Source organism: Lissotriton helveticus, chromosome 4_1, assembly GCF_964261635.1.
Source record: "Lissotriton helveticus chromosome 4_1, aLisHel1.1, whole genome shotgun sequence".
NCBI lineage: Eukaryota > Metazoa > Chordata > Amphibia > Caudata > Salamandridae > Lissotriton > Lissotriton helveticus.
This window is the reverse complement of record NC_136063.1, coordinates 1,582,409,145-1,582,426,243: the sequence shown is the minus strand read 5'-3', so window position 1 is coordinate 1,582,426,243 and position 17,099 is coordinate 1,582,409,145. Positions and strand designations below refer to the sequence as shown.

Sequence of the window (17,099 nt, the reverse complement as noted above, 5' to 3'; positions counted from 1 at the left end):
TACATTTAAATGCCTCCAGTTTGCATTGAACCAGATGGAAGGTGAAGACAACTTCCCAAACAGTGGAAGGGTATCACCTGAGTTGCAGTAAGTAGGCCCTTAAGGCTCACAGGGCAGGGTGGATTGTATTTAAAAAGTAGGACCTGTGGGTTTAAGGTTTACATGTCCTGCTAGTAAAAAACTCTCAAAGTTGTTTTTCACTATCTCTCCCATAGGATAACATTGGATTGCCATATTATACTTAATAAGTAATAATTTAAGTTTGGGAACAGATAGAGAAAGTATGTTTACACACAAATGAATTGTAAATTAAAACTCTCTTTAATGATGAAGTTGGATTTTAAGTCATAATTCTGAAATTGCCACTTCTACAAAGATTTACGTATTAAAGGGGTGAGGAATGGAGTTTTCCCACCAGAGAAGCCGGCAAACAAGCGCAGCGGCAGTTGGGATGACGAACCGAATCAAAATATGAAACTGGCAATTTGACCACTTGGAAAACATGAAGTGAATATGAAAAGTATCGAGTAACAAGCAACGGGAAAAATAAGAACAGAACCACTCTTTGTCCTGAGGAGAACCCCACTACCCACAAGGGAGTTCGAAACGCGTCGACAAGAGCTCTTGGGAAATAAACCTGCAAGAAAAAGACTAGGCTGTGGGAACATTGGTGCACTAGGACTACCCCACCATAGATCTAAGTCAATTTTGCAGCCCCCATGAGCAATTACTAACGAGGGTTTTTTCACTTCTTAGATTATATTGATTCATAACCTCTGTTAGTTTTGTTTAGAATAGATGACTGGTACGATGTGTTCTATCTTTGGTTAAGTCTTGAAATCTGTACAAAAAATGTAATTATTGTTTTTTCTATCACTTTTTACAATTTGTTACAGTATAATCAATTATATGTTTGTTTATAATAGTTCTGCGTGTTGTGTATATATATATATATATATATATATATTACGTTTCACCACACGCTAACAAGCGTGAAAATGCACTCGAAATCCAGTAAATGTTCACCATCCAATTATACCATCCAACAAAGTTCGTGGGTATATATTATTTTATTCCAGCATGGAACACAGTTCATGGAACTAAACCCCCAACGCGTTTCAGCGACAACTCGCCTTGGTCCCGTGACCAAGGCGAGTTGTCGCTATAACGCGTTGGGGGTTTAGTTCCATGAACTGTGTTCCATGCTGGAATAAAATAATATATACCCACGAACTTTGTTGGATGGTATAATTGGATGGTGAACATTTACTGGATTTCGAGTGCATTTTCACGCTTGTTAGCGTGTGGTGAAACGTAATACATACAGGGTGCCTTTGACCCTGGTGTGCACCGCAGTCCGAGGGTCCCGGTTTTTCAAAGGATGTGAACTGTTTATATATATATATATATATATAAAATGAAAAAGTGGCTCTTTCATGACTTGCTATAAGTTATAGTACATGTTGAAATGAATGAAGAAAAAGATGTGAATAAATACAAAGGCCTAGAAAATTGAGTTACAGAACCATATCTGAGTTATTTTCCATTAATACCAGGCACCTAGATCTTAGTTTTGGTTTACACTTTTAGAAAGTTGACATTTTCTCGTCCTAAGCATTTGGTACCTGCAGCCGGGGAACTTGGTCACATTACTGTGAATAGCTTGCAAGTTGGCCTTTGTTTATTTCTCCAAGACAGTGAGACAAAGGGGGACTAAGTGTTGGCAGGATGGTTGGGACAAAGCTGTTCCCTGCCACAATTACATTTCAAAGAGCTGCCTCCAGCATACACACCGAGAGCCTTGACACCAGCCTATTGCCACACTAGATCACTGTTAGCCTGGGCAGGGGACGGAAGGAAGTTTCCAGAATCAGATGCGGCGTGGTCTAGGAGTTTCCCTCACTTCAAAGATTGGCACCAGGTATAAATGCTGGACCTCTTGAACTACTCATCAGATCATTTCTGGACCTGTGGAAGACTCAGAAGAAGGAGTGCCCTGCTGACCTGCTGCTGGAAGGACTGCCCTGGTGCAAGAAGGACTGCCCTGCTGCCCTACTGCCTAAGGAAGGAAGACTGGACCTGCTCTGTGAACCCATAACTGCCTGAGTGAGTCCAAAGGCTAACTGACTGGACTCCTGTGTGAAATGCATGTGCATCACAAGCTCCAGAGACCTGGCCGGCATCTGTCCAGCTGTCCAGACCCACCCTGTCCTCGCTATTCCCTGCTGCTGGCTGCTGGCCGGACCTTGCAGCTCCTGATTGGCAGCCTCATTGGAACTGATACAGCGCAATGCATATAGGTGCAGGACCTCACATCGCATCATCTCTCAGATCCTGATCGGTGGCCACGTCATAACTGATGCAGCACAACGCATCTCGATGCAAGACCTTGCATCACAGCACCTCGTAGCACCTGATTGACAAGCTGATCAGAACGGATGCAAGGTGACATAACCCAAGATTGGACCTTGCATCACAGCACCCGATGGCAGCTTCATTGCAACCGACGCAACTTGACGCATCTCAACCCAAGTACAACCAGAAATGCTGCCCTGCGAGCCACATTCTATACCCGTTCAGTGCTCCATCTCCATTGGCTGGGTTACACCCCACTCAGCCAATAACCCATTTTCTCACAATACAGATATGTGATGCTACTATCCATGTGTATAATTTACTTTATACTTGGAAAATTTGTTTTTCTCAACAGAGAACTCTCTTCTGCACTCCTTTTAAATGCATGTGTTCCCTCCTCATTCCCATCCTGGAAACGTGTTTCCTCTTACCAGGAAATGATAGGGTAAATTTGTGGGTGAAGTGTGTTTCCAATTTGGGAAAGTGCCTTCAAGGAGTATGACAAAAACAGCAAAGTTGGAGGTTTTAGCTGTTCACGAACATTTGATAGGGATTTCTTGGAGTATCCATAAACCTTCCCCTAACTGAATTTGATCTTGTTAAAATTTCACCATACTGACTGAATTCCTAAACTGGCCTATTCCTTTTGCAAAAACAATATTCTGCCAGTCCAATTTCTGGGGATCAGTATTTGGGTTTTGCCCTGGCAAGTGCATTTAGTTATGCACCCAAAGTTAATCGAAATGTGCAAAAATATTTTTTTTATTAGTCCATTAGTGTCTTACATCTCTGTTTGGTTGTCAGACATGATTTCATGTCTTCCCATTAGCTGCTGAATTGGATCGTCTTTTTATTTGTCATTACTGACATTTACTTTCGCGTGGTGTCGCGCCTTAGCCCGCCCAAATAATGACAGGACACGGAGCTGTAACAGGGGCAACCTTCTTTATTCCCTGCCAGGAAGTTACTGGCTCACAATCTAATAACTCCTCCTTTTCCTGTCCCTCCTTGCTCCTCCTTATTGCCTGACCTGTCTCGCTGGACAGTCAGGCATGGCGACACGACATCTTCCCCTTTTGTTCAAAGAAGTGGTGCTACATTTCTTCGACGAGTCGCCGTGGTTTCCTCACCAGGCGTTTGGGGCGAGTCTCTCTCTCTGGCGTGTGTCGACGTCGTTCTGGACTGTTGGCCGATCTCGGCTGCTGATAATGGTGGATCTCAGTGTTGTCGTTTTGACTGGTAGAGTCACTGGACGTGTGACCCGACGATGATTCATGCCTGTTCACTGGATAGTGTCTTTTGAAGTGAGATATGTTTCTCGTTATTTGCTTGTGATCAGCTTTGGCTGTGATCATGGTTCCTTTCCTCTTGTGAACTTGTAGGGGAAGGTTCAGATATCGGCTGTCTGCTTTCGTTCGCCGGTCTCCTCTCACTATGACCCAGTCGCCTTCGCGGATATCAGCTTCTTTGGCGTGTCGGCGACTGTCTGCATAGGTCTTCATCTTCTGTTTCTTCTTTCTGTCAATGTCGACTAGTGTTTCATGGTCTACAGTGACGGTCCTTGGTTGAGGCATGGTGTCTACCATGGGTACTCTTGTTCTCGGTGTTCTTCCCAGCATTATTGAGGCTGGACATTGATTCGTGGTGTTGTGGGGGGTGGTCCGGTAGGCCCTTAGTACTTCGTTCAGAGTTTGTTGGACATCTCGACGTGTTATCTCTGCTTGTTGGATGGCTTTCTTTAAAGTACCCATAAATCTCTCCACCATGCCATTTGCTTGCGGCCACAGTGGGGTTATTTTGTGATGTTTGAAGTCGAGATGCTTCGCGAATTCCGCGAACTCATGGCCATTGAACGGAGGCCCGTTGTCGGACTTGACTCTTGTGGGGACGCCCCAGGCTGCAAAGATGTCGTCCAGTACAGGAATAACAGCAGTTGCTCTGGTGGATGCTATCATGTGTGCGAAGGGAAATCTTGAATATTCATCCATGACAACCATGATGTACTGTCCAGACTGAAGCGGTCCAAAGAAGTCGACCGCTACCTGCTTCCACACTTCATCTGGCAGTTCAGACATTTGAAGAGGTGCTGGTGGTTCCTCACGACTCACTAGTTGGCACGTCATACAGTCTTTTAAGGTGGTCTCTACCATGGAGTCGAGAGAGGGGAACCAGACCCGTTCTCTCAAAGTTTTCTTTGTGGCATTCAGGCCTCTGTGTCCTTCGTGGGCTAGATTAATGATGCCTTGTCGCAGGTTATGAGGAATCACGATCCTTCCCCCTCGCAAAAGAAGACCGTTATCACTGATGGACAACTCCTCACGAACGCGGTGAAACGCTGTGAGGTCGTGCAGTGGAGGATCTGATCCAGGCGCGGTGTTCAGTGCGTTGCGCCAGGAGTTGTTGCGCACGTGAGTCATGACCGTTTGAATCAGTGGATCAGAAGCAGACGCAGTTTGAATAGTTTCCAGAGGAACTGCTGGCGGACACGCTGCGTCAATGACGAAATGGATGTAGTCGTCTGCCAGCGATGCAGGTTTAGTGGCACTCGGCAACGGGTGGCGGGACATATAGTCCGCGGGGTTTTCAGCTTTGCCTGGTTTGTGAACAATTGTGAACACATAGTCTTGGAGTCTCAAACCCCAGCGTTCGATGCGAGGTGGCATCTTGGCGTTGGGATTGCCAAAGATTGTGAGGAGGGCTTGATGATCCGTAATGATGGTGAAATGTTTTCCGTATACAAACAGATGAAAATGTTCGCACGCCCACACCACAGCCAAGCTTTCCTTCTCCGGTTGGGAGTAAGCTCTTTCCGTGTCCGTGAGGCTGCGACTTGCATAAGCAATGATGTGTCGTTGATCAGAATGGTCACGGTATTGGGCAAGAATGGCCCCCAGGCCCACCGGACTGGCGTCAACAGTGATCTCTGTCCTTTTATTCGTGTCAAAGTATGCTAGGTTAGTGGCAGACCCCACCGCTTGTTTTATTTCTTCGAAGGCTTGGGCACACGCTCGTGACCACTCAAAGGGTTGTCCTTGACGTGTCAGTTCTCGGAGCGGGTAGCTGATGGTGGCGTAGTCGCGGATGTATCGCGCGCAGTAGCTCGCCATTCCTAGGAAGGAGCGGAGATCACTTACATCACGGGGTGTCGGAGTGTCAGCAAGTGCAGCTACCTTGTCGGGATCTGGTGTCATGCCTTCACTTGAAAAGGTATGTCCATAGAACTTGAGGGTGCTTTTGTGGAACTCGCACTTCTCGGCATTCAGTGTCAAGTTTGCTTGCAGTAGCGCGTGGCACACTCTATCCAGCGCGGTGTCATGTTCAACTTGATCTTTACCGAACACCAACAGGTCGTCGCTGTAGTTGAAGGAGTTCGGGATCCCTTGTATGACCTTCCGGATGGTTTCCTGGAATATTTCGGCGGCTGATGAAATGCCGAAATTCAGGCGCTTGTATCGAAATAGGCCTTGATGCGTGGTGAATGTCGTGATATAGCGCGATTGTTCGTGAAGCTCCAGCTGGTGGTAACCTTTGTTCAGGTCAAGTTTGGAGAAGATGGTAGCACCATTTAATTTTGTGATCATATCACTGATATGAGGCCCTGGGTGTCGCTCCCGTTCGATGGCGGTGTTGGGCGCTCTCATGTCCACGCATAGCCGAACTTTATTGTCTTGTCCTTTCTTCGGGACCACCACGACTGGTGATACCCAGGGAGTGGGTCCGGAAGTGCGTTCTATGATGTCTGATTGTAGAAGGTCTTGTAGCTCGTCATCAACGGCCTGTTGCAGGTGGAAGGGTACCTTCCTGTGATGCTGTGCAATGGGTGTGATGTTTTCATTGATGTGGAGTTTTACTTTGAAATGGTTTAGTTTACCTAGACCTTTGAAAAGTTTGGGAAATTTGGCCACGATGTCAGGGGCATCTTCTGTCATGTATAGCAGCTCCACCAGCTTCAGTCGTTCCGCCGTTGGCAAACTGAGCAAGCAGTCGGCGAAGTCTGGTCCTTCTACAACGTGGACATATGCAGGAATTTTTCTGTTTTTGAAAGTCAGTGTGGTGTGAAACCGGCCAAGGCATGGTAAAGGCTTCCGGCACATCCATGTGAAAATGCGGACTGCCGCTGGCTCTAGTTTGGGTCGGTTCTTCATCTTCTGGTATTCTAGCGCACATATGTAATTCAACGAGGCACCTGAGTCCAGGACAAATTTCGCTGGATGGTCTCCTATCAGGATGTCCAGTTTCGGGTATCGTTTGAGTCGATCTGGGTCAGCCACCATGCATATGTATTCGTCACTGTCCTGCATGGTTGTGGACGAATCAAATACTCTGCAGACATATTCGTCACTGTCTTGTGACACTGTGGTGAGTGCTGATGAGCTGTTGGATGAGGAGCGATGAGCCCGTGACCTCGTGGAGTGATGACGGGAACGAGGTGTACTTGTGGATCGGCTGTGGCGCTGGTGAGAGTATGTCGAGCGGGTGCTGGAGCTTGACGAGTCTGACGAGCGGCTCTCTCTTCTCGTTACAGCACGGGCATGGTGCCGGGTGGCAGATCGTGGAGTGGGTGACCTTCGGGTAGATTGTCTAGCCTGACAGGCTATCTCAAAGTGGTGGTCCTTTCCGCATCGGTGACATCGTTGGCCGATGGCCGGACACTGCCCCGAGTGGGGGTAGTCCTGACCGCATCGGTAGCAGGCGGGTGCAGGTTTGGTGTGTTTGGTATGTCGTGAGTCTCGGCGAGGCGATGATTTCCGAGAGCTGAGGTGATGCTTGCTTGTCCTATGCGCACTCGACCCTGGGCGGATGTTTGTGCGCGACTGTATTCGGAAAGCCTGCTCTTTGTGGTCTTTGTCTTTGTGTTCAGGCTTGTGCGTTTCCATCCTCTTGGCATGATCTTCTGCTTGGTCGTTAATCCTTGTAAGTTCTTCGATTTGTTCCAGTGTATAGGACTTCTTTAGGAGGCGTCTTCGTAGCGATTCTGAACGGCAGCCATCAATGATTCGGAGCCGTAATGCATCTTCCGTCTTGAAGTTTTCGAAATCACAGTGACGCGTCATCCTTTTGATGCGCGTGATGAAATCACCCATGCACTCTCCTTTCTCTTGAGACGCTAGGTTGAATACATAGCGTTCGTAATCGACGTTGCGCTTGTGCAGGAACCGCGGGTCGAGGGCAGCTTTCACTTCGTCATAGGTGGCTGTGGCAACGTTGGGCATTTCTTTGATTATTTGTGCTATTTCTTGGCCAGCAAGATTTCGTAGCGCAACCAGCTTGCGTTTGGAGTCTTGTACGAGAGACCCTTCCATGTAATCTTCAAAGTCCTCGCTCCAGGTTTTCCATGCAGGGCCCATGGTGTTGCCAGGCGTCAGCACTAGCGGCTGTGGTTGTCGCATGAAAGGTGCTCCTATGGACGCTATTTGAGGCATCGCCGTCGTGGTGGGTTGCGTGGGTGCACCTCCGGTCGAGGACGTACTTTGAGCATCAGTGTCAGACATGGTGGCACTGTATATTAGGTATTTGCGCTTCTTGTCACCAGTATTCTCTTGGTATTGTATTCTTTAGTGGTATTAATGAGTATTTCAGCTTATGATAGGCTTCTGCCGCTCCTGCGTGAGGTACTTGGCCGTGTTCCCGCCTTTTTGTATGTTTAAGTCACTTGCCTGACTTTAAAATGGCCGCCGCGTGGGACTCAGGAGTCTGTTGAGGGCTTGCCTGACTCTAAGATGGCCGCCGTAGGAGACGCGTGGGTCTATTGAGGGCTGGCGCCTGACTCCAACATGGCCGCCATGTTCCCCGGCTCTCGGCAATCTCAAGCGCACGTGCAGACCCGCTCTGGCTTGTCTAGCGGTCGCGTGTGCTGGGGACTCACCCTCGCTGTCTTCAGGCCTCGCAGGGGTGCAGGGACATCGCGCTCACCTCGGCGCTGCTCAGCTGGGCTCTCCACGTCTTGCGGACCACAGTCGTCACGGGCAGGTACTGGCGCGCCTCACGTCGCTTGGCAGGCTCTTCACTTCTCCGCAGTTGGGCACTAGCACGCAGGTGTACCCTCGCGTGCTCTCGCATGCTCCATTCGTCCGTGGGCCAGGATCCACCGCAGGCGTCGTTCTGGTGCACGCTCTTTTCTGGCGCTGCTGGCTGGTCGTTGGGGCCGGTACTCGGCTGGGCTGCGCGACGTTGTGTGGGGCTTGGCTCATCCCACCCTCGTCGCCATTGTCGCGCCTTAGCCCGCCCAAATAATGACAGGACACGGAGCTGTAACAGGGGCAACCTTCTTTATTCCCTGCCAGGAAGTTACTGGCTCACAATCTAATAACTCCTCCTTTTCCTGTCCCTCCTTGCTCCTCCTTATTGCCTGACCTGTCTCGCTGGACAGTCAGGCATGGCGACACGACACGTGGTGTGAACTTTTTATTTTTTATTCTTGAGGATGTTCCATTTATTTCCGTTTGCTTCTGTAATCATAGAAGTATTCTCTTATGTTCTCATAATTTCTTCACATTTTTGCATTTTGTCTAATATTTGCAATTTCTTCACAGCGATACATTTTGTTTAATGTTTGCCATGGCTGAATGTTAGACCTTTGGATAGAACAGTTTGATGCTTCTTACTGACTGCTCTTCTGAGGATTTTTGCTGAGAGTTGTTTGTGTTGCTGCTGAGATCTCTATATTCCTATCAACTGAAGGAGTTATAAAACCCTTTTATTCACGTCTTGGATTATTAGTCTTTCGATTGACAGATGATTAGAGGAATTAATAAAAAATTATTGTTAGCCATCCTGGCTGATAACAATTACACAGCTTTATTTCCACTGGTTATCACAGGTTTTGTAGGATGGATCGGCTAAAGAGAAAATCTCAAATTTCATGTAGACCAATCTCAAGTGGGTCAGTTCATCCTATCTTGTTTTTTGTCAGGCTGTGTAGTTTTGAGGACTTCCAAGTGCCAGAATCTGAAGACAAAGCAAGACCTAGAGGAGCGTCTGAAATCGTGTGTAGGAAATCTTGAGTTATCAGTGGAATAAGATGTGAGGTTGTTACATCTACTTTCAAACACAGGAGACGAAAGCAGATTGTGAAGAGACCTTATTTGTAAGATAAACAGCGTGCGCCTAATCCACAGCTGTCTTCTCCTCTAGTCTCTCAGTAAGGCAGAATCCTCACATAGAATTATATGAACACTCTAACTTCACCAGAAGGTGCGAGGTCAAAAGTGGGGTGAAACCATTCTGTCCTGGGGTTGGAGAACAGTGGTGATAAGGCAGAAGGGTTCCCCCCTGTTTGGAAGATACCACAGGGGTTTGCCCGCTCATGCGGATTAAAAAAACCTTCATAAAAATCAACCCTGAATGTTTTTGATGATGGGCAAAGAAAATATTCTTATGTAGACTTTGTTTAGGGCTGGTAAGATTTGGACTTTATTTAGAAAGAAAAGCAGTCTGTAACAATCAGGTGAGGGCATCTGACCAAGTCACTAGACTCAAGTCTAATATTCCTTCTATTAGATATACTGCAGACACTTTCGAAGCAATTACTTAAAGCACCCAGGCGTAGCTCTGCCATGAAGGAAATTGCTCAGAAATGACTTTTACAAAAATAAATTTCACATTTCCATTTCCAATGTGTTAAAATCTGCTTTTAATTCTTTTTCAGGCTTTTAAAACGAAAGATGGCTATATTGTGATTGGAGCCGGGAATGATCAACAGTTTGTCACCATATGCAAGGTACAGTAGGAATGCTTTGGTCTTGCAATGTGAAATATTTGTCTTGGATTGACCCTGCGTTAATAAAATTAGAAGCCAAAAGCAATGTGCTTGCCTGGCACACGGTTATGAAATGCTAGGTGTTAAAAAATCTGTCTAATGAGAATCTCTCGGTTTCATCATCCTGGAGCACCCCGCCTTGTTAACCCATTTAAAACAATTTTGGGCACCGCAGACCATAAATTGACTGCCTCGCTAGGCATGCAGCCAGATGCAATGTTATTAAATTTAATGGAGTATGAAAAAGAACATTTTGTAGAAGTAAGAAGTAGCGATGGGAAGGGAGAAGACTTAATGAATCACTTCGAGGATATTATTGTTCCACAAGGAAGCTCAAAGTACGCAAGGTGGGAAGGGAGGGGAACACTTGTTGAAGGGGATTTAAAACAAGAACAGAGAAAATTGATTCAAGCATTTGAACTGGGATCAAAGGGCCCTTATTTTAATTGGTCAGTGCCACAGATATGAGACATGCAGAGCTCTGGGCCTGTGAAGTAATAATTTAAGGGCAAGTTTAAATGTGTGCAGATGTTCGGCTCCTTTTAGTTGAGCACTTGGGATCTCCCAGAAAAAATATGGATTTCATTCAATTGCTATTTCACAGCTATTATTGTTATTGGAAATAACAGTAGTGCATCTCGTGGCTTTTCAAGTAGTATTCGTCAACAAAGGCCGCTTGTTGCCGTGAAACATATTTCTTAAAAGGGACCACACCCTCTCATGTATTTTTAGCGGAGTTTAGCAAAGTGCTCAGTTTATGGAAGTGTATAGGGTAAATGCAAATCCAACTATTCAAAATATATTCTTTTTAACATTTTTCTTTGCTCAGGTTATGACTTTTAGAAGCATTCTGACAGTTTAATAGGAGTTGTTATATTTCCGTTTTTAAGATTGTGCCCAAGTCTTAGCACCCACACAGTTCTCTGTATCGCTAAACCAAACAGATGTGAATTTCCTGGTTACACTAGAGTTTTTTTGTTTTTAATTGTTTCCAGGCACTTGGAATGGGAGGTAGGTTTGAAGGTCATCTCTGCTACTTGTGGGGTAACGTTTTTGAACTTTTAGTACAGCTCTATCAAATTCGTTTCATGATAATAATGACACAACCAGTCTTGATATCTTAAGGGTCTGCTCTGGGGGTTTCTTAGAGTAGTAATTGCACAGGTTGGCATTCATGAAGGCAGAAAAATAAACTTAGAGAGATCCATTTGCTTTCTAACAACAAGAGACGTCAAGCTACGAAAATGTCAGTGTGTCAGGCTTAAATAGAAATAATGTTATCAACTCTTTGTTGAACTAATAGCATGGAACTATAAATACACTTTTAAAGTTATTTGTGAATCATCTGAACACAGTAGAAGGCTGTTAGCTCAACAAGTTAAGGAGAAAACATGGATGCTTTCTACCTAGAAAAGGTAAGACTGAAAATATGTAGACGACATTACTTGTATTTTTCTGATTTCCACCAGCAATTGTTATCTGGTTGTATAGCCAACCACACCAAAGGTCTTTTGGCCTTCCATAGTGCTTACATTTCTGGTGTGAAGATGTAAGCATTAATACTAACTAATACTGTGAGAAATCTTGACATGCCATTTCCTCCTCAAGATCTAAACATGAAAGATTTCTCAATAAAATATATGTATTGTTTTTTGACCAGCTACCTTCACCCATTTTACAGGTTCTGAATTAAACATTGTTTTCTGGAGTTGCTCCATTGTATTGGTGAAATATTTCCATATTTGTTTTTACAAAGAAAAGACAAGCACCCCACACTCTACTCAGGCTACATGGCCTCTCCAATAAAACAAACGTTTGATTTAATTTCATGAGATCATCTGTGGCTCGTCAGGAATTACTTACTTTTTCTGATTAAGTTTATGACAGTATCCTAGACCCTTTATATTGACCCAATGGCCAAAGCAGTGTGTTAACTCATTAAGTATCAGCAGGGGACTCTGCTAACAGTTTCCACTTTCCTCTTCGTTGTTTTCGCTGTATATAGAGCTTTTGGCCGAGAAACTGGTAACAAATTTAGAATTCCTCCTCTACCCTTGCACAAAAGATGCACTTTTCACAATAAGGTCTTTGATCGATATCTAGAACTTTTAATCCAAACCAACAAGGTGAGGAGGGGTAGGATGAACCGCCATATTACCCCATATTACTTTCCCCAGCTCTCCCATTTCCTACTTAATTATTTCTTCAGATTTGTTTCTGATGCTAAGCACTTTGCTGTGAATAGAAGCAGTGCTTCGATATAATAGCCTTCACATTCTGGCGGTTCAGACACCAAAACATCCCCTTAATATAAAGTTGTGAGTACCTACAGACTACTTTCCTCTATTTCGTAACATTTGCCAGCTTGCTTAGCAAGTTATTAAGCTACCTTCCACGTAATATGTATAGATGCCTAGGCAGCATTAATATTTTGGACAGGTCAACATGCGTTGACAGCAAGAGTCCCTTCAAGCCTTGACTAACTTTTAGAGTGTTTCCGAACCATACTCTTGTTTCTCTGAATGACATCTTCATCTTTGTGACTCCCATCTCCATGTCAGGTCCAACTTAGGGAGATTTGCCTCTACCTGCCCTTCAGGACCCCCAATGGAGAGAACGTGGACATACTTCAGGTTAAACGTAAAGCCTGATATTAATCCAATGTTCTCACTCTCTGCTAAGTGTCTGGGGGCAGACTCTCCAGTTTCTCATGTAAAGTAATACATTGTCATCATATAATGAAACTACATGAGATTTTCAACTTACGACCTACTCTTGCATCCAACAGCCTCCTCTAAATCTCCCTGCCCGTGGTGCTGTTGTTGAAAGATGCTGGCGGAGAGTGAGGGTCCCCTCTGTGCCAGTTCTTACTTTTCCCAGTCACTGAGCATACAGCAGTTTAACCCACTTGAGAATTCTGAAGCCAAAATGCACACATAAACAACAGTTCTGAAAAAAGGAAGTCCAGGTTCACAGTGTCTAGCGCTTTTCCAGCATCTGCCAATGCCACTCCACAATTCTCCTCCATCTTTTCTATCTCTGCAAGTATGTGAATGAATCCCACAAGGAGCATGACTGAATCAACATGCTTGCAATCATCAACTGCCTTGTCAGTCTCATTGCTAGTACTTAGCAGAAGATATTTTCTGGTCATTTTAGGATACCGGAAGGACAATCACCTCTAAGTCCCTCAGAAAATGATAAGATACACTTGTCACTAGCTTCCTGCATAATCAGCAGGAATGTGACCACCAAATCTTCCTGAAATGTGTAGTTGAACACCAGAATCTCTTACTGAAACAAGGGACCTTCCTGTAAGTCATGCTCGTAATAGCTGTAATGGCTGTTTTTACCTCCTCCTTTTCAAGAGGACTATCTAGCACTGCCCTTTGATCTGCTATGATCCTGAGTAGATGTGCTATAATTAAATTCCATTAATCTGCTCTTGACATAGGGCTGGTGCTCTGAGTATAGTAATAGAAAGCAGAAGCCCACAACATCATTCATGTAATTTTATATAAACACCAAGAAAACATGCTTCTTCGTAATTGATGGGGTGATATGTCTAGCAACCTCTCATGACTCTAGCCATACCAGAGAGTGTCCATTTCCCTTTCTGTCCCTACTAAATATCATCATGTGCTCTTCAGGCTCAGGGTTTGCTCTAACTTCCTCCTTTGGTCTGTGCTTGCAACTTTGTGCTTCGACTAAAAACAGGAGTCCACTCGCTAGGTTCGAGGTTTTGGCATCCCTTTTCTGAATCGTTTGAATTAACATTCTGTTGGTCCCATGTAACTCACTTATACAAAGTGCCATAGCAATAACTTCATTTGCTCTCTCTCTGACATGTTGGCGTAGTCTGAGGGCTTTGTTTGGAGTTTGCCTAATGGGTACTCTATCGCTTATGTGACGGATACCCCATCCACCTTATTACTATTGCATTATAGGCTAATGATCTTGTAAAAAGGTGGACAGGATATCCGGCATGCTTAATTTGCGAGAATTTAACTATTGTTGATTTTGTGGGGCCTTGTTTTAAATCCCATATCTCCAATATAATTTGCAAAGCGTTTCCACGTTAGTATTCGTAGGCACTGTGTGTCCCCAACTGCCCTCTCACTTTAAGGATGAGTAGCCTGAGAAACCCCAAAACACCAGATCCCCAATTTTGTCAAATTGTTCTTTGCCCACACGGATATAATCTGATTTTGTAAATATACGATGCGCTTGTGACCTAAAAGGAAACACTTTCTGTGTCCCACTGATGCTCCATCCGCACATCTATAATTCTCGGGGATCTCTATGTTTCTGATACAACCCTCTTTATACCTATTTTGGCAGCCACCATTGTGAGTAGCATATCTTATGTATAATGTAATACAGAATTGAAATAGTGATGGTATCATTTTTTTAATTAAGTATATGTTCACTGTGGAGAGAAGATGCTCCCTCTATCTTGTTTGTTGATCATTTGAGGAGCATCATGCATGGCTATTGGTAGTTATGACTTATTTAGGGTCCCTTCCCTTGTCACCTGGGCACATTTGATGCCGTACTCTCTGCTGCTGATGCCATACTGGTTTGCTATAAAAATGTCCCTTTTAATTTCTGCCAAAAGTGGACAGGAGACCATGAACCCTCAGGCACATTCCAGACAGAATATATAAGTCAATAATAAATATTAAACAAAAGCATCACACTGACCCAGAATATGTCTCATAATAACAACCACAAAGCAACACACACAGTTGCCTTTATCATCACAAAAAAGGAATTGCCACACTGCCAATCGGTACCCATGTAAACATATTTTGGCCTGATTCTCAAAGGGAAACACTGTAAGATGCTTTTGAGTGGGGTGAATATTGTAGGGAGGGAGGACAGTTAGGAAGGCATTGCCACGTCATTGTTTACAAGGGGGCTTATACTGTCATGCAGATGGTGAGCTATATTTTGCATGGAAGGTGGAACAGGAACAAGGCTATAGTCAACTTCTTACTAGCGTCAGCTTTGAAGCAAGACCAGGGTTAATGAGGAAGACAGGGGATTTGACTTTGGCAGACAAGGGGGAGAGTGAAACATTCTCACCTGTATAAGCCTCAGTCACTGCTCACATGTGTTTCATTGTGGAAAAACAGATTCCACATAGTCATTGAATTATCTTATGGAGCTTGATGTCCAGATATGTTCCCTCCCGCAACCTTCGTTCACTCCACCTAGGCCTTCTCCAGACCCCCCCTTTCAAACTTAAACGCTCTGGCGGACGTAGGTTTGCAACACTTGCCCCCTGCTTATGGAACACCTTTCCACTGGAAATCCGGCTCTGCCAAGATTTTCTACCTTTTCGGAAAGCACTGAAGACCTGGCTTTTCAGACAGGCGTCTTAATCTTCTTCTCTCACCTTCGTTGTGTTACTGTCAAACTTAGCGCCAAGAAACTAATCAGTGTTAGTGCGCTCAATAAATGACTTAATAACATAACATAACATAACATAACATAACATAACATAACAGAGTAGTTTTACTCGAATGTCTCTATACCCTGTCCTGGTGATGGACGGAGCATCTGAACCAATCAAACACTCACACCCAGTCAACAGTGAACTAAGTTCAGATGCTCCATCCATCACCACCCCCTTTTGTACCGCTTTGTTCACCATAAGTTGGCAGGGCACGCTCAGACGTGAGTCCCTTGCTCACTTTGCCACTGGATTCAAGCAAGCCTGGCTGAAGACGGCTGAAATGCCAGAAACTGGTCCTAGGAAGCTTGTTTCCAGTCCAGGGAAGGCATGGCTTGGCAGTTCGGGCTGGACTGTTCCCATGAGGCACAGGGTCAGACTGATTTGCATATGGCTATGTCTGAACTGGGGTGGCAAAGTGGGCTAAAGAACGGTGATGGATTAAACCCAGATCTGTTGACTGGGTGTGAGTGTTTGATTGGTTCAGATGCTCCGTCCATCACCACCCCCTTTTGTACCGCTTTGTTTGCCATAAGTTGGCAGGGTACGCTCAGACGTGAGTCTCTTGCTCACTTTGCCACTGGATTCAAGCAAGCCTGGCTGAAGACGGCTGAAATGCCAGAAACCGGTCCTAGGAAGCTTGTTTCTGGTCCAGGGAAGGTATGGCTTGGCAGTTCGGGCTGGACTGTTCCCATGAGGCACAGGGTCAGACTGATTTGCATATGACCATGTCTGAACTGGGGTGGCTGAGTGGGCTAAAGAACGGTGATGAATTAAACTCAGATCTGTTGACTGGGTGTGAGTGTTTGATTGGTTCAGATGCTCCGTCCATCACCACCCCCTTTTGTACCGCTCAGTGTAAATGTGGCAGGTGTTCATTGTGGCTGTTTTCCTGATATTCGATGCCAATAGTTAAGATGGGATGTCGATATCAGAATGCAGTTCTATGTATTTTTACCCATGTCCTGCTTTCACGCCTGTGCTCTATGGGTGCTTTTTTGATAATAGCAGGTTAGTGCGTGCATGAATTGTCTTTAATCTGCAGTAGTACTTCATTTTTTGTTATTTTATTTGCTTCCAAATATTCTCACAATAGGTCAGAGTGTTCAATATTCGGGTGTGTTTGAAGGGGGGGGGGGCGTGATGTAGGTGTATTGATGGACCTATCTTTGACGGTGTGCCAGAATTGCTTGCATTTAGCCAACTTACTGTATCCACCAGTACTTTACCAGCACTATGTGTCGATTTAATTTACTCAAAATCTGTAGGATGGTAGTTGACTTTTACAGATTTATTTGATAAGTTTCACTTCTGCTTTTACACGTTCACCCACGAGTAGCAACGTTGGTCGCACTCTTAGTGTCCATGACTACAGAGTTCGAAGAAACATCTGGTGTAAACCTTGTGTGAGTCTAGGAATAACAGCTCGCAGGAGACAGAGATGCTCAGCAGAAAATGTTATGAAGAGTTCATGCACCCGTTGTGTACTAAATCTTCTGCATATCTTCAACCTGGTACTTCCTTCTG

At 44.9% G+C, this 17,099-nt stretch overlaps 1 protein-coding gene across 2 annotated transcripts in view; it reads left to right on the top strand.

The window, feature by feature from the left end:
- SUGCT (succinyl-CoA:glutarate-CoA transferase) overlaps positions 1–17,099 on the top strand; it is a 3,526,579-nt gene that overhangs the window by 1,556,980 nt on the left and 1,952,500 nt on the right. For both annotated transcript variants that reach the window (XM_078688200.1, XM_078688201.1), the window contains exon 10: positions 10,004–10,075. In XM_078688200.1, the coding sequence (XP_078544326.1) occupies positions 10,004–10,075 (72 nt within the window). The remainder of the gene's footprint in view (positions 1–10,003; positions 10,076–17,099) is intronic.